Raw genomic sequence first — 18,426 nt, forward strand, 5'->3', positions numbered from 1 at the left:
ATGGTTTACTTCCCGTATATGTATACAATTTTAGTATTTGAAGAATTGAATCCGCCTGTAAAATGGAAAAACAATCCTTTGCTTCGTCAATACAGAGCATATTCAAACTACCATCAGTATGAAGATGTCGTGGACATCCAAACTGCATCAGTTTGAAGGTGTGGTAAACTTCCAAACTGCATCAGTATGAAGGTGCCGTGGGCTTCCTAATTGCATCAGTATGAAGGTGCCGTGGGCTTCCTAACTGCATCAGTATGAAGTTGCCGTGGACTTCCTAACTGCATCAGTTTGAAGGTGCCGCGGACTTCCTAACTGCATCAGTATGAAGGTGCCGTGGACTTCCTAACTGCATCAGTATGAAGTTGCCGTGGACTTCCTAAGTGCATCAGTATGAAGTTGCCGTGGACTTCCTAACTGTATCAGTATGAAGGTGCCGTGGACTTTCTAACTGCATCAGTATGAAGGTGCCGTGGGCTTCCTAACTGCATCAGTATGAAGGTGCCGTGGACTTCCTAACTACATCAGTATGAGAGTGCCGTGGGCTTCCTAACTGCATCAGTATTAGGTTGTCGTGGACTTCCTATCTGCATCAGTATGAAGTTGACGTGGACTTCCTAACTACATCAGTATGAGGGTGCCGTGGGCTTCCTAACTGCATCAGTACGAAGGTGCCGTAGGCTTCCTAACTGCATCAGTATGAAGGTGCCGTGGGCTTCCTAACTGCATCAGTATGAGGGTGCCGTGGACTTCCTAACTGCATCAGTATGAAGGTGCCGTGGGCTTCCTAACTGAATTAGTATGAAGGTGCCGTGGGCTTCCTAACTGCATCAGTATGAAGGTGCCGTGGGCTTCCTAACTGCATCAGTATGAAGGTGTCATGGACTTCCTTACTGAAAGTATGAAGGTAATGTGGACTTCCTAGCTGAAAGTATGAAGGGAGGTCAATCAGTATCAATGTGACGTGATTCAGTTCGAAGGTGACGTGAATCAGTATAAAGGTGACGTGATTCAGATTATAGATGACATAAATCAGTATAAAGGTGACGTGAATCAGTATAAAGGTGACTTGAATCAGTATGAAAGTGACGTGAATCAGTATGAAGGTGAACAATATAAAGGTGACGTGAATCAGTATGAAAGTGACGTGAATCAGTATGAAGGTGACGTGATTTATTATGAAGGTGACGTGGACCTGTATAAAGGTGACGTGAATCAGTTTAAAGGTGACGTAAATCAGTTTGAAAGTGGCGTGAATCAGTATGAAGGTGAACAGTATGAAGGTGACGTGGACCAGTATATGAAGGTGACGTGTCAGTATGACGGTGAACAGAATAAAGGTGAAGTGAATCAGTATTAAAGTGACGTGAATCCGTATGACGTTTACTCGGACCTATATGAAGGTGACGTGAATCAGTTTTAAGGCGTTTTGAATCAGTAAGACAGTGACGTGAATAGGTATGACAGTGACGTGAATCAATATGAAGGTGGCGTGAATCAGTATAAAGGTGAAGTGATTCAGTATGAAGGTGACGTGGAACTGTATGAAGGTGACATGAATCGGTATGAAGGTGACGTGAATCAGTTTAAAGGCAACGTGAATCAGTAAGACGTGAATCGGTATGAAAGTGACGTTAATCAGTATGAAGGTGGCGTGAATCAGTATGAAGGTGACGTAGATCAGTATGAAGGTGACGTAGATCAGTATGAAGGTGACGTAGATCAGTATGAAGGTGACGTGAATCAGTATGAAGGTGACGTGAATCAGTATGAAGGTGACGTAGATCAGTATGAAGTTGACATGAATCAGTATGAAGGTGACTTGGACCAGTATGAAGGTGAACAGTATGAAGGTGAACAGTATGAAAGTGACATGAATCAGTATGAATGTGACGTGAATCAGTATGAAGGTGACGTGGACCAGTATTAAGGTGACATGAATCGGTATGAAGGTGACGTGAATCAGTTTAAAGGCGACGTGAATCAGTATGAAGGTGACTTGGACCAGTATGAAGGTGAACAGTATAAAGGTGAACAGTATGAAAGCGACATGAATCAGTATGGATGTGACGTGAATCAGTATGAAGGTGACGTGGACCAGTATTAAGGTGACATGAATCGGTATGAAGGTGACGTGAATCAGTTTAAAGCGACGTGAATCAGTAAGACAGTGATGTGAATCAGTATGAATGTGACGTGAATCAGTAGGAAGGTGACGTGGACCAGTATTGAGGTGACATGAATCGGTATGAAGGTGACGTGAATCAGTTTAAAGGCGACGTGAATCAGTATGAAGGTGACTTGGACCAGTATGAAGGTGAGCAGTATAAAGGTGAACAGTATGAAAGCGACATGAATCAGTATGAATGTGACGTGAATCAGTATGAAGGTGACGTGGACCAGTATTAAGGTGACATGAATCGGTATGAAGGTGACGTAAATCAGTTAAAAGGCGACGTGAATCAGTAAGACAGTGATGTGAATCAGTATGAAAGTGACGTGAATCAGTAAGAAGGTGGCGTGAATCAGTATGAAGGTGACGTAGATCAGAATGAAGGTGACGTGAATCAGTATGAAGGTGACGTAGATCAGTATGAAGGGGACGTGAATCAATATGAAGGTGACGTGAGTCAGTATGAAAGTGACGTGAATCAGTATGGAGGTGACGTGGACCAGTATTAAGGTGACGTGGATCAGTACGGAGGTGACTTGGAACTGTATGAAGGTGACGTGGATCAGTATGAAGGTGACGTGGACAAGTTTAAAGGTGGCGTGTATCAGTATGGAGGTGACGTGAAACAGTATGAAGGTGACATGGATCAGTGTGAAGGTAACGTGAATCAGTATGGACGTGACGTGGACCAGTATTAAGGTGACATGGATCAGTATGGAGGTGACGTGGAACTGTATGAAGGTGACGTGAATCAGTATGGAGGTGACGTGGACCAGTATAAACGTGACGTGGATTAGTATGGTGGTGACGTGAAACAGTATGAAGGTGACATGGATCAATGTGAAGGTGACTTGGATCAGTATGCAGGTGACATGGATCAGTTTGAAGGTGACGTGAATCAGAATAAAAGTGACGCGGACCAGTATGAAGGTGACGTGAATCAGTAAGAAAGGGAAGTGAATCAGTATGGAGGTGACGTGGACCAGTATCAAGGTGACGTGGATCAGTATGTAGGTGACGTGGAACAGCATGAAGGTGACATGGATCAGTATGAAGGTGACGTGGATCGGTATGAAATTGACGTGAATCAGTATAAAGATGGCGTGAATCAGTATAAAGGTGACGTGATTCAGTATGAAGGTGACGTGGAACTGTATGAAGGTGACATGAATCAGTATGAAGGTGACGTGAATCAGTTTAAAGGTGATGTGAATCAGTATGAAGGTGACGTGAATCAGTATGAAGATGACGTGGAACTGTATGAAGGTGACGTGAATAAGTTTAAATGCGACGTGAATCAGTATGAAAGTGACGTGAATCAGTATGAAGGTGACGTGAATCAGTATGAAGGTGACGTGGACCTGTATGAAAGTGACGTGAATAAGTTTAAATGTGACATGAATAAGTATGAAGGTGACGTGAATCAGAATGAAGGTGACGTGAATCAGTATGGAGTTGACGTGGACCAGTATTAAGGTGACGTAGATCAGTATGAAGGTGACGTGGAACAGTATGGAGATGCCGTGGATCAGTATGAAGGTGACGTGAATCAGTATGAAGGTGACGTGAATCAGTATGATGGTGGAGTTGACCTGTATGAAGGAACGTAGATCAGTATGAAGGTGACGTGAATCAGTATGAAAGTGACGTGAATCAGTGTGGAGGTGACGTTGACCAGTATTAAGGTGACGTGGATTAGTATGGAGGTGACGTGGAACTGTATGAAGGTGACGTGGATCAGTATGAAGGTCACGTGGACCAGAATGAAGGTGAACAGTATGAAGGTGAAGAGTATGAAGCTGACGTGAATCAGTTTAAATGCGGCGTGAATCAATATGAAAGTGACGTGGACCAGTATTAAGGTGACGTGAATCAGTATGAAAGTGACGTGAATCAGAATGGAGGTGACGTGGACCAGTATAAATGTGACGTGGATCAGTATTGAGGTGACGTGAAACAGTATGAAGGTGACATGGATCAGTGTGAAGGTGACATGAATCAGTATTAAGGTGACTTGGATCAGTATGCAGGTGACGTGGATAAGTTTGAAGGTGACGTGAATCAGAATAAAAGTGAAGTGGACCAGTATTTAGGTGACGTGAATCAGTATGGAGGTGACGTGGAACAGCATGAAGGTGACATGGATCAGTATGAAGGTGACGTGAATCAGTATGAAGGTGCCGTGGACCAGTATGAAGGTGACTTGGACCAGTATGAAGGTGAACAGTATAAAGGTGAACAGTATGAAGGTGAACAGTATGAGACGACATGAATCAGTATGAAAGTGACGTGAATCAGTATTAAGGTGACGTGGACCAGTATTGAGTTGACGTGGATCAGTATGAAGGTGAAGTGGACCGGTATGAAGGTGACGTTAATCAGTATAAAGGTGACGTGATGCAGTATGAAGGTGTCCAAACTGACATCAATATAAAGGTGATTTGGACGTCAAAACTGACATCGGTGTGAAGGTGACGTGCACGTCCAAACTGACATCGATATGAAGGTGATGTGGACGTTCAAACTGACATCAGTATGAAGGTGATGTGGACGTCCAAACTGACATCGGTATGAAGGTAATGTGCACGTCCATGACATCGATATGAAGGTGATGTGGACGTCCAAACTGACATCGATTTGAAGGTGATGTGGACGTCCAAACTGACATCGGTATGAAGGTGACGTGCACGTCTATGCCATCGATATGAAGGTGATGTGGACGTCCAAACTAACAACAGTATAAATGAAGGTGCGGATGTCGAAATTGATATCAGTATGAAGGTTACATTGACGTCCAAAAACTGACATCAGTATAAAGTTGAAGTGGACATCCAAACTGACATCAATATAAAATTAATGTGGACGTCCAAACTGTCATGCGGATGAAGGTGATGTGGACTTCCAAATCGACATCGGTATGAAAGTGGTGTGGACTTCTAAACTGACATCATTATGAAGGTTTCGTTGACGTCCAAATTGTACGTCCAAACTGACATCAGTATAAGTGTGACGTGCACGTCCAAACTGACATCAATAATTATGAAGGTTACCTATACATCCAAATTGAAAGCAGTATAAAGGTGACGTGGACGTCGAAATGAACATCGGTATAAAGGTGATATGGGCATCCACTATGAAAACAATATGAAGGTGGTATCGTCTAAACTGGCATCAGTATAAAGGTGACGTGGACTTCCTAACTGACATCCGAAAGAATTTGACCTTGACGTCCAAATTGACATCGGTATAATGGTGATGTGGATGTCTAAACAGACATAGGTATGAAGGTGACGTTTACATCTTTACATCTGTATAAAGGTGACCTGGATATACATACTGACTTCGGTATGAAGATGAATTTGACGTGGAAACTGACCTCGGTATAAAGATGTTGTTTACCTACAGATTGATATCGGTGTGAAGGTGACGTAGATGTCCAAACTTAGATCAATATAAAGGTGACGTCTAAACGGACATCACTTTGAAGGTGAGTGGACGTTCAAACTGACATCAGTTAGAAAGGGACATTGACGTCCAAACTTACATGAGTATAAAAGTGACGTTGACGTCGAAACTGACATCGGTATAAAGGTGATTTGGACGTCCAAACTGACATCGGTATAAAGGTGACCTGGACGCCAAAACAGACACCAATCAACTAACATCAGTTTGTAATTGATGTGGACGTCAAAATTGACATCAGTATGATGGTTACGTTGACGTCCAAGTTGAGATCAGTTTGAAGGTAATGTGGACGTCCAGACAGGCATCAGGTTGAAGGTTATTTGGACGTCCAGATTGACATCAGAAGGATGGTTACGTTGACGTCCAATTTCACATCAGTATGAAGGTTGCATTGACGTCGACGTTGACATTAGTTTGAAGCTGATGTGGACGTCCAAACTTAGATCAGTATGGAGGTTACGTTGACGTCCAAATTAATATTAGTTTGAACATGATGTGTACGCCATATCTGACGTTGGTATGAAGGTGATGTGTATGTCCGAACTGACATCAATATAAAGGTGATGTGGACGTCCCAACTGACAACAGTATAAAGGTGATGTGGACGTCCAAACTAACAACAGTATAAATGAAGGTGCGGATGTCGAAATTGATATCAGTATGAAGGTTACATTGACGTCCAAAAACTGACATCAGTATAAAGTTGAAGTGGACATCCAAACTGACATCAATATAAAATTAATGTGGACGTCCAAACTGTCATGCGGATGAAGGTGATGTGGACTTCCAAATCGACATCGGTATGAAAGTGGTGTGGACTTCTAAACTGACATCATTATGAAGGTTTCGTTGACGTCCAAATTGTACGTCCAAACTGACATCAGTATAAAGGTGAACTGGACGTCCAAACTGATATCAATATGAAAACGACCTGGACGTCCAAACTGACATCAGTATGAAGGCGATATGGTCTACCCTGTGACATCAACATAAAGGTGGTGTGGACGTCCAAATCGACATCAGCATGAAGACGACCTGCACGCCAAACTGACATATAAATGAAGCTGCCTGGACGTCCAGACTAACATGGGTCTTGATTGAAATCGGTATAAAGGTGACGTGGACATCCCAACTGACATCGGTATATAAGTGACCTGGACGTTCAATCTGACATTGGTATAAAGGTGAACATGACGTCCAAACTCATACATTATTGAATTTATTAGACTTGGGACATTTCCTAAATGCTGTGAATATTTCGAAAGTCGTAAATGTATATAATGTCAAAATAATGTCATAATGTTAATCCGTTCGGATCGAGTTACTTGAGGTAACTCGAAAAAGCAAACCGAATGCGCTCAATCCAATATTGATTATTGTTTATAAATAATACTCATAAAATTCCGCTGCAGTTTCGATTTGTTTGTGTATACAATTGCATTTTACTTACGAAATATGCAGAGATTTGAATAAAAACTGCATGATGTGGACCAAACATTTGATTGTGATTAGTGTACTGGCATTGTCCCGCACTGCCTCAGCAGGATTTTTGTCAGTGTTTGATGTGATTACCTGTAGGTTCAACGAATGCTGTAATGACAGATGGATTTCAACAAATTTTACTGGTACATGTATATTGAAAGGCGCCTTTACTGTTTCAAAACTGAGTTTCGAAGAAAGTTAGTGATCACGGATACATAAACTGAAATATATAAGCTGTTTCCATGGTGTTACTTAGTTCGTCTTGAACTATGAATCGGTTGTTTCCCTTTTAATATATTGACTTTTGAAAAGTACACATCCCTTGGACACGGTGATGATGCATAGCGGATTCTTTCCGTCCACATTTTTCATTTACAGGTTCTATCCGGCACCGATGCGGATTCTATCCGTTAAAGTCGCAACAAAGGTGAATACATCTCAGCAATTTTCGCCTTTTAACTGTTATCTTAGAGGGTTTTGGGAAATATATCTTTATCTTGAAAGAATGACCACATTATTAGTGACTGTTTATTAATTGGTATTTGTGAGATGTCGTTTAACGATCGTGTTAAAATTAAGGAAATTCACACGAAAAACGTAGGTGATGAGGAGAAACTTTTAGTTTACAGATTGCGGTCCTGGAAGAATTGCGATAAAGAAAGTGTCCATGCCTCGTGAATGCCTTTTTATTAGCCAGTGCACATGCGCGTGCGCGAGCTTCCTCTCTTCGAATTTACATCTGTGCAATTTGCGTCATTAAAAATGGTAGCTTTTATTAAATTCTTCGTTCTATTCAAAGAAAGATTTGATCTACTTTTCCGACTGAAAGCATGTAAACAAAAACAGTATATAAAAACCTGGTATAGAATCCGGTTCGAGTGACAATATATATATAGTGCCCAAATTTCTATAGAACTGCTAATAAAAGATAGAATCCGGTGCTTCACTGAACCGACAAGCGTGGTCTTCATTTCCATTTTTATCTCAAAAACTATATACAAAAGCAGGCAATTAAATAGTACCTACTTTGATACCTTCTTTGAAAAGAAAAATGCAATTATCAGGATGTAAATAGCTGAAATGTAAATATTCAGGTTTCTTTTGCATGATTTCTGCTGTCAGAATCATGATTGCTTTTTTATTTTCAGTCGTTTAGATGAATACAAAGATATGGGGCTTTCATTTTTGTGTATTTTGGTCGAAAGTTTATGAAGTTACTCTTTAGGTATCAATTCACAAACATATTTACAGCACTTGCTGTTTGTTTAACCACTTTATACATCAAGATCCCATTTTAAAAAGTGAACACGACGGATAGATTCTGTATCGGTGCCGGATCGAAACATCAAATGAAGAATGTGGACGGAAAGAATCCGCTATGCATCATCGCCGTGTGGGAGCACTGTAAACGAAGGGATTCTACGAAGCTTGGACAAGCCTTGGTGTCGTCATTAGCGTTGTGGCTGTCTCGCATTGACCTTAACTTTAGCCAAAACGTCAACGTAGTGATCTATATCTACGTCTGTAATACTTCCTTAATACTACCATGGACTTGTTTCTATGACGGTGATTACTTTGATTTACTTTCTTAAGTAGTTCAATCTTAGTATATAGCCTATGTACGGAGTCTTCCACTTCTTACATCTGTTCTCTCTTATCACTAGAATCCATCTCTAGTGCCCTATTTCATTATCATATTGATCCATTGACCCATTTTCTTCTTTCAATTCAGCCTCTAACTTCCTCAACTTCATTGTCCTTTTCTGTGTCTAACTTAAACTATGACATTATCTTTAGAGTTCAATTCCACACACTTCACGATCTTATCAAACGATTCTTCAGTCATACTACAATAGGTGTCCACCTTCTTACTTTCGCTCTTTCCTACTGAGTATGACTGCAATAATTTCTTCTCTTGACTCTGAACTCCCATAGGTATACTCAAGTTTATTAATAATTTCATTGAATGGTGTTCCAACTTCAATCAATCTCGCAACATCCAACGCATCTTTCTCTTATGATCTCCTTATGCCTAATACTATTTATTCATGACTGTAAATTCCACAATGCAACACACTTACTACTTGTAAGGCAATTACTAAATTCCTTTTTTAAACCCTTTGTTTTAGTGTATGGAAATAGACGGAACCTGTTTTTGAAAGAATTGAATCCATGTTTAGATTCAAAATGGGTTATTTGGAAAAAAAACACATTCACATCAGTCTTGAATTCATAATGCATGTATAATTATGAACTAATTGTATGTTTTGCATCATTATGGTAAGAGCAATGCTGCCAAGAGAAAACACAACTTGACCTCAGAGCAGATATATATAGTAGGCCAAACTTATCTCCCAGAAGTAGTCAGGAATATATTAATTCAAAATTACATCGTGTCATCTAGTTATGTATTTAACTGTTTAATGCAGAGGGGAAGTTAATGCAATGTTCAATTCTAAATTATATATTCAATTTCCTTCAGATATAAGTTGTTGTTTTTTTCCGGAGAACATTTGATGCAATATGTTTTTGCAGGTGAAACGTAAAAGTTATTTCAGTTATATTGTATTTCCTTTTATTTTAAATGAAAAAAATGAGAGTTTTTTCCTTAAACAGCTTCAGTAGCTAATTGTATAAAACTGACATAATTTTTGGTTTGGTTTAAATAAGCCAATGTGTTAATTCTTAGTCAATATTTATCAGACTGTTACTTTTATCCAATCGAATCATTTGAATGTTGAAACTCGACTGAAGAAAACCGCGGACAACTTATCCAAGCTTTATACATCTGGCTGCATCGTTGTTTTGTTGAATATAACCAATTGACGCGAAAATGTCGAGGGCAACCCGAAATAGTCAGCTTTACAACATCCAATTGCAGACTCACGATTGTTGCGTGATATCATCGTCACATTTTTGTTTAGCAATTTATGTATTTTTGTTTCTCACTCCTTTCATTTAAAAGACACATGCGTCGTTTAATTCGTTTTTGATCAGTAACTGTAGAGTTCAACGAAATTTGTCATTGATTTAAATTCAAGCTGCATTGAGAGTGTTTTGTTTGAAAGCCGATTTATTATAGCGTATCAGACTCTGGATGTAATCTAAGGCCCACTCATGGCCTCTTTCTTATCATATGACCATCTTCTATGATAAGTATCGTCAATAATGATATTTAATAACATGTCATAGCCGATAAATATTACATATAATTGATAATAATAAAACTGTTCCATACGTTCGTTGTTAAAAGGCTTCAAAGCTTAGATAGTTATATGTGTGTTACTCGTTCTTTAGTGCGATTTTTCTCATATTTTCCCAATTGCATCAGGTTTACGGGTGATGACACAAATTTCAAGTATTTATTTCTATGCTTTAACAGATCTTTCACACACTCTGAGTTCAACGTTGTATGGCCAGCATCTTGTCACAGAGCCTGTTGTCAAGCATCTTAAAGGTCATGCCAGGGAGAATCCTAGCAAAGCCCTTGCACTGTCATTTCATGGCTTAACAGGCACCGGGAAGAACTATGGCAGAGAAAATGTTCCGTAAAGGAATGAAGAGCAAATATTTTCACTTCATATCAGCCACAAGGGAGTTCCCTCACTCAGATATGATATCATTTTATAAGATAACTTGTTACAGTGTTTTTGGAGACTACTCATTTGAAATATTATAAGAATTCTTTTGCAGATATGTGAGTTATGAAAAGAGAACGTTTAAACAAATATTTAAGTAAATAAAAAATGGAGTAGTATGTAAACTATTATATAAACAAGTACGTAAGGTTAGAACAAGAAATTCTTTAAAAGACCCTGTAACGTGTTGGTTTTCTTGACAGCTTATTTGAAATAATTTAGGACAAGTTACGAGACATTATAGAACGAGCTGTAAAGGAATACCCTCGTTCTTTGATTGTCATTGATGAGATGGACAAAATGCCGCCAGGAGTGATCGACACTATCAAACCATATTTGGATTTCTATGAAGAGATTGGTGGTGTGGACTACAGAAAATCTACATTCTTTTTCCTCAGGTACACCATGATTGAATTTCAATTTACCGGATACTTTATGTCACTGTCAGTGACTTTTGTTGTCAAATAATTTGTTTGTTTTGTGCTTGATCAGTGCTTTGAAGGGCCAGGTCTCAGACTCAACTTTTTCTCTTGTTTGCCTATTGCACTATTCTTTTTTAATTTAATGTAAACCGATTTATTTGAAGCACATAATTATTTTGATTTACATAAGGGTCACCTTAGATTTTATATGAGTACAAAACAGTCTTATAGTTATCCATGTATATTGATTATTTGGAGTTTGTAGTTTTTAGCTAAGGTATATTTTACAGCAACACAGCGGGTACAGATATAGCGGAGCGGACCATCAAGTACTGGTCAGAGGGTACACCCAGAGAGAATATCAGGCTGAAAGAAATGGAGAAGGTCATAAGGCTCCCTGCTCTCAATGAGAAAGAAAGTATGTTAAATATATTAAGTGTTTTAACTTATATCCCTTCAAAGGGACTGGCCCGAATTTCTACCAAAAACTTTGAGATAACATTTAGCCAAATAACTTATTTAAACTAATATTTACAAAATGAAAAATAGTTAATCATGATGTACTTTCCTTTAAACATCTCAAAACTCCTTCAAAGGAGAATGCTAGACAATTTCAACAAAAACGAAAATGGTCTGCTGAGCTTGATCCTTATACAAGTAACCTAAGATTTCCAAGAAAATGTGGCTGCAAATAAATAATACTTCAGATTGCTTACATTTTGTGAGGGTTTGGTATTTGTGACTGATATTCGACAATTTGTAAATAATGACATCTCAAATCTTAAACATTGTGAAATTGGCCAAAACCAAGAATGAGAAAAAAAGATCTGTTGTCTGTAGAAAGTTATATTTTCCCTTTTTGGGCTAGAATGGCATTGCATTAAATGACAAAAAATGGACACATGCTGAAATGACTGTTTTGTCAACATAGGACTAACATGTCCCATAAGACAAAGACCGTAACACTTAAGAAGGACAGACAATTATGGGCTTTTGTTCGACTACTTGTTTTGAGAAATAAAGATCCATCTAATTATTGATTTTAAGGCTTATAGTGGCTGATTGAGAAGGTAACTTACTTAAGCATTATTTTTGAGAAAGTGATAGAAAGTTCAAAATAAATACAATATAAATGTGCGTAGACTCTGCTAATAAAGCAATGCACACCAGTCCCCCCTCCTTTTCAGCTCCTTCATGTTTCAAACCACAGGGCCCAGACCTTTCATATTTGTTATGTAGCACCATGTGTTTTTTAAGCTACAACAATTAATTTGGATCATGTGTACAATTTTACAAATGAGAATAAAATTAATGTTGTCCTCGGATGACATTGACTGTGACTTGATGACCTTCCTTCTACTTTTGTAAGCTACTGCTTTGTAATTTTGACTATGTATACAGTTTTTTAAACATATATTAACATTTACAGGTGACCTTTCGGCCTACATGTACGTTCTTATTTTTGAAGCTATAGCAATGACATTTGGGCAATGTGTACAGATTTTAGAGCAAATCTCAAGCTTAGCTGTTTGGTGTATAGCATTGTCTAATGGTCCTTGACCAAGATTGTTAAAAGTATGCCCCTTGGTTTAAAATTGACCTTGCCCTGAGGGTCACCTGTGTTACATAATGATATTTATGTAAAAACTCCTCGTCTTACTCCAAAATATATTTGGTATGTAACATTGTCTAGTGGTAACAAAGGTTTAAAACCTTCGCTCAGGTAGGTGATCTAGGGCCATCACGGCCCTGTTGTTAATGTATCTCAATCAAACATATTAGTATACAACAGTTCGCTATCCATGAGAGCTCTGTTCCTTTAGACAATCAGCCAGATCTGCTCATGTGTGGGTGATTTATGGCCCTTGAAATTGTCTGGCCTTAACAAAGTATACTCTGAGGGAGACAATTGATACAGATAGTGTTTGTCTCCCTTTGCCGGTTGAAAGAAATGGTTCACTTTGAATGTGTATTGTTACTAGTATGTACATGCCTTTGATATCATCTTCTGTCACTGGCATATATTGAAATACCAACTTATCTGCTTACAAAATTTTCTATCCTTATTATGTTGAACGTTTTCAGTTAACCAAAACACAACACATTCAAAAGGAACTATACATATGTTGCATTTTACCCATCCATACGTGCTCAAGATTGAAAATGACCACAAAGGCCACGCAAGTGGAGCATAGGCTCTAATGGGCCTCTTGTTTTTTGTCTCGAATCACATCATGTAAACCATTTATTGGCAGAGATTGGTTAAATTATGTTCCAACTGGCCAGAAGGCTTCCATTGATTAAGTCTCAATCTCTTCTTAAAGTGGGTCAAACACTAGGTCACAAGTTCAAATCTTAGAAAATTCTTCGGAACACACTAGACGCATTATATTATATTATGTCCACTATTCATCACACTTTATGAGAATGTTTACCCTTGATGAACTCTTTAACAAATTTAAACTGTTTCACATGTGATAAAGAAATAGGTCAAATACTAGACTTTTTTACGGAACCATATAATTGTAACGATTGGTCAGATTATGTTCAAACTTGCAGGATGTTACCTTTGATGAAATATCACCGTATTTTTAGAAGTCAGTTACAAGGGATCAAGAACACGGTCAATAGGTAAAATCTTGTAAAATATGTTAATATAATAGAGGCAATAGATCTGTGCAATATTTATGAAACTTAATCAGATTTTTTTCCTTAATAAAATCATTGACTAGTTTGAAACTAGGTCACATGAGGTCAGAAACTAAGTTACTGGGCCAAATCTTTGAAAAATCATGTCAAGAACCAATTTTGGGTACTGATTGGTCAATGTTGATCCAAACTTTGGTCAGAATGTTCCCCTTGATGTAATCTTGGCTGACCCTATGGAAGTTTGTCACATGGGTTAAAAACTAAGTTATTAGGTCAAATATTAGACATACCTTTTGAACATTATAGAAGGTATATTTTTGCAATTATTCTGGTCCAATCTTCATGAAGCTAAACCTGAATGTTTACCTTGATGATTAGTGTGAAACTGGGTAACGTGGGGTCGAAAACTAGGTTACAAGGTCAAATCTAAATAGTACAACAGCTACAATATTATTTTCTTTCAAACAAAAACCTCATATTTCATATCCAGTGCTCATAACATGCCTTTAGTCTGCAGCTGTATATGCAAGGTTCGGTTGGAGTATTTCACCAAACACTTGATTTCCATTCCACCTACTTGCGCTGTTTCTCTGTTTGTTTCTTTATCAAATATTGTGTTAATGTATCATCATGAAATACAATTTGATTGAATTAAGAATTAAACATGAAGCAATGCAAAGAAAAACCACATGCCAATCAGGCAGAGTATATCAATTTAACAAATTTGCTTGTATTATTATTTAAACGATGTTACTTTGTTCTGTTTCTCTGTTGTTTTCTTTTTCAAATATTGAGTTAATGCATCTTCATGATATGAAACATGATTAAATTTAAAATTGGAAATCAAGCAATGCAATCACATGCAAGTTTGATTTTCAGGTGGATTATGGGACAGTGAGCTCATCACAAAAAAAACTCATTTCATCCTATATACCATTCTTGCCTCTGGAGCGCAAACATGTGAAACAGTGCATTCGAGATGGACTCGTGCAAACAGGGTTTTACGCTACCGAATCGGTCGTTCCTGATTCCAAAGTACAGGAGATTGCAGATGAGCTGAAGTACTACCCTCAGGATCTATATGCGTTCTCATCCACTGGGTGTAAACGAATTCTTGATAAGATTACATTGGTCATGGAACACATCTAACTGTAAATGGGCTTCAGTGTACATGGTTTATAACTGAGGGAGCATAGTAGTCCCAAAACACTTCATATCGACAGACTCAGAGATTTTGGAGCATTGTTGTCTGGGATTCCTAGTTAATACGAAGAAAGGCTGTTAAATATGACACATTGTGCTGCAATATATGTATTGTAGTGTTCAGACTAATGTGTTTTTTCCAATGGGATCGCCGAACAGATTTACATTTAATCACTTAGATCAGCTCTAACAAACAGTTATTTAGAAGCTTTTGGTAAACTGAACAATTAGCATGCTGACTGACTTAAACAATAAGATGCCCAAAAATAAACTCTAACTTTTACTTATAAATACACACTATGTTGCAATTAATTGTTTTGTGTGTGTGTGAACTTTAATATTAATTCATAACTCCAGCACTAGCTTTTAGTTTAGTTATTAAAATAAGTAAGGATAGACTAAGACACAGGTGATGTCATTAGAAATATAACCTCTTTTGCAACATTTAAGTAATAACTGATAGTAAACCATTGTATTGACTACTGAAAACAACCCAGCAGCATTTAGATTTTGTGGTTTTCTACGTAAGGCTTACCCTAAAAGCTTACCTTTAAGTTTCAAAAATTTTCCCAGTGGGATTTCTACAGTGCCCTAGCCAGTAAATGGGCTTTGGGAAATTGGCAACGATGGTTGTTAAAATCATTGAAACGGTTTATTCATGTAGAGAAATGATATTTTTTATCATGATTCACTAAATTGAATGGAATTGGTTCATTTAATTGGCTATCTTGAACATGGATGTAGACTAAGATTTAATGGGCATAAAAGAAACACTTTTCTGGGGACTTCTGAAAAAGCTGATTTTCTCGAAAGGAAATTTCGTTTTGTGAAAGATTCGAAGAGTTTCTACTCATTCATTTAACGACAAAGTGCTATTTTGGTCAATTAATATCATTTTCCTGCAATATATATATATATGTTATATATATATATATATATATATATATATATATATATATATATATATATATATATAACATAACATACGGCGCAGGAGTGATATAATCCCATGCAATAATTTTTATATATCATTAGTGTAATTACTATGCAAATTAGGTAACCGCATCACAGAAAAATGTATTCATACGCACTGTCAAAAAAATGTAAACAAACATTAAAAACGATGTTTCAAAAGAAATCATGTCGGTGTCAACAAACTCAATTCCACGAAGAAACACATGGTGAAGAAGGCAGGGCTTAATCCAAACAAACACCTCCCTGATCACAGCGCCAGACAACACCTTGTCCAGAAATTAAATCATTATATGAATGACAACAATGTTCCTGCGAACCAGATTATGCAAACATCTGTACACAATAACATTGCATCTATCTATAAACAAAGATAGCCACATAAATCCAAATCAACACAAGGAAATGTCTAGCATCCTGTACTGCAGTGAAAAACATGTCTACTTCCTTGCAAAATGCTCATTCTGGGTTGTTCAAGCAATGCTCAAGCTGTCACAGTCACTGATTCCACATGAATTCCCACTTTTTCTGGTGGATTTTACAACATTTATGTTGCTCGAATTCACGGAAATGTCCTTGTGCACATCCGTTAAAATGACAAAAATCCAAGCTGAAATCGACCAGCTACAAAGCGAATTCGCACTATTGAAAGCGACTGTGACAGTGACTTATGTTAATTTCAGACTTCATGTTTCTGTAGCTTTTTGTATATATATTTAACCGCCAAATGAAATTTACACACTCGCGTGATTACTTGTGACGTCACGCAGTTATAACATTGCTATTATTATTGATTTGCTTAATGGATTAAAATATGTATTTGTGTTGTTTTGAATTGAAACCTTTGAAAATCGGATTATAATTGTGACATGATTTATGTTTTGTATTGTTAATAAAATGCTTTTATGTCGGGCTATTTTCTTTCCTGCTGATGAAGCATCCTAGTGACATACAATGTAAATTCTTCTCACTATGACAAGAGAAGTGTTTTGAAGAAACTTTCCCCTAGATTTCGACCGTAAATGAATTATGTTATAAATAGAATCTCAAATGAGTGTTTATTTTGTATCAAATTTATTAAACTCGTCATTTAAAAACGATAAAAACTCGGCCTCGTTTTTATCGTTTTTAAATGAACTCGTTTAATAAATTTGATATAAAATAAACACTCATTTGAGATCCTCTATATATATTTTTGAAAAAAACCCCAATAAGTTGATACAAAAGGACATTTTGTACCCCCATATGGTTCTAAAATGAAGTATTTATCTTTATTCGACATATTTATTATGGCATTTTACAACAGGCAACCCTGGATCACACTGTTTAAGTAATGAATATAATCATGCTAAAAGCGTATGTGAGAAATGTTGTATATAATGCTGGGTATTCATAGAAGTTCGTGGATTAACACTGATGATACAGGAACGAGAATGCCAATCTTGGCTTTCATTTCGGACATAAGAATTTCGAAGAATACGTGTAAGCTAGTGTTTGAAAATAGGACTCCAATTGCTTTCGATAATCGAATCGAATCGGACCAAGTATTTCGATTTACTATCGGACAATAATCGAAAGTTCATAATATTAGTAAGGAATACATTCTTTACTCAATGTATCATCATGATTATTTAAATTATTAAACCTGGAATCAGTACGTGTGATGCTATAGTCATGAATTTTACAACAGTAAGTTAATTTCCTTAACCTTTTTCTGTCTTTGATAACTTTACGAAAACACATAACAACATATACTTAATAATTGCACATTAATTGCAAAATGATACACGCCGCAAGCATTTTATCCATGTAAAAGCATAATGTTATTTTAACCTGTTATATTGAACATTTTATTAGAATATCTTAATTTCATAAAACTTTCACAAAAAAGTTATTCAGTTAATTACAAAAGATACCAAAAAAGGTTTCAAATACAGAATGCATCGAGCCGGGATCCCCGGAATTTGCAGGTAAGACCGGACCCACTACACCATATAGACAGGTTATTGAAGAAGGTTTTATGAAATATATAAACAATTAAAAACAATTTGTAATGTTGGGAAAGTTTTTAAGCTAAAGTGTTTACATTCACTGCATTTGTGTAAGAGAGTGATTTCCCTTGTTAAAATGAACTTAACGAGAGTTTGCCGAAAATAAAAATTGACATTTGCTCAACTTTTACCACAAAACAAAAAATGCGTAGTTACCGGAAGTAACATTAGCGACATCGATTTTGGACAACCACTATCGATTGTCGCCGACATAGCGTTGTCAGCGAAGATTAATCGATTGCACTCGATAATCGTTTCATCACTACGTGTAGCTATACTTAAATGCAGATTATTATTGTTCATGTAATGTATTTCAGTTAGTGTATTAAAGCTTCAAATATAAGTCCGTTTTTTTAAGTATAAATGGTGGGAGA

The 18,426-nt window shown here is 37.2% G+C and overlaps 1 protein-coding gene and 1 pseudogene across 1 annotated transcript; both read left to right on the top strand.

Annotated features, from left to right (window-relative positions):
* The first annotated feature begins 1,933 nt into the window (after nucleotides 1-1,933).
* On the top strand, nucleotides 1,934-3,645 carry LOC128228226 (cyclic AMP-inducible protein BP74-like). The gene is made up of 4 exons (XM_052939395.1): nucleotides 1,934-2,084; nucleotides 2,252-2,386; nucleotides 2,681-2,827; nucleotides 3,119-3,645. Exons 1-4 carry the CDS (start codon nucleotides 1,934-1,936, stop codon nucleotides 3,643-3,645), a joined length of 960 nt encoding a protein of 319 aa, XP_052795355.1.
* Nucleotides 3,646-7,073: 3,428 nt separating this feature from the next.
* Nucleotides 7,074-15,914, top strand: LOC128228238 (torsin-1B-like; annotated as a pseudogene).
* The last annotated feature ends 2,512 nt before the right edge of the window (nucleotides 15,915-18,426 follow it).

The sequence above is a fragment of the Mya arenaria genome, chromosome 3 (genome assembly GCF_026914265.1).
Source record: "Mya arenaria isolate MELC-2E11 chromosome 3, ASM2691426v1".
Classification (NCBI taxonomy): Eukaryota; Metazoa; Mollusca; class Bivalvia; order Myida; family Myidae; genus Mya; species Mya arenaria.

Bases quoted from the DNA above. Each gene is read 5' to 3' on its own strand.
- LOC128228226 (XM_052939395.1), top strand. From the start codon at position 1,934: ATGAATCGGTATGAAGGTGACGTGAATCAGTTTAAAGGCGACGTGAAT. The intron at 2,387-2,680 runs GTGACGTGGACC...ACCAGTATTAAG, and splicing joins TGACGTGAATCAGTATGAAG to GTGACGTGGATCAGTACGGA. The intron at 2,828-3,118 runs GTAACGTGAATC...TGAATCAGTAAG, and splicing joins TGACATGGATCAGTGTGAAG to AAAGGGAAGTGAATCAGTAT.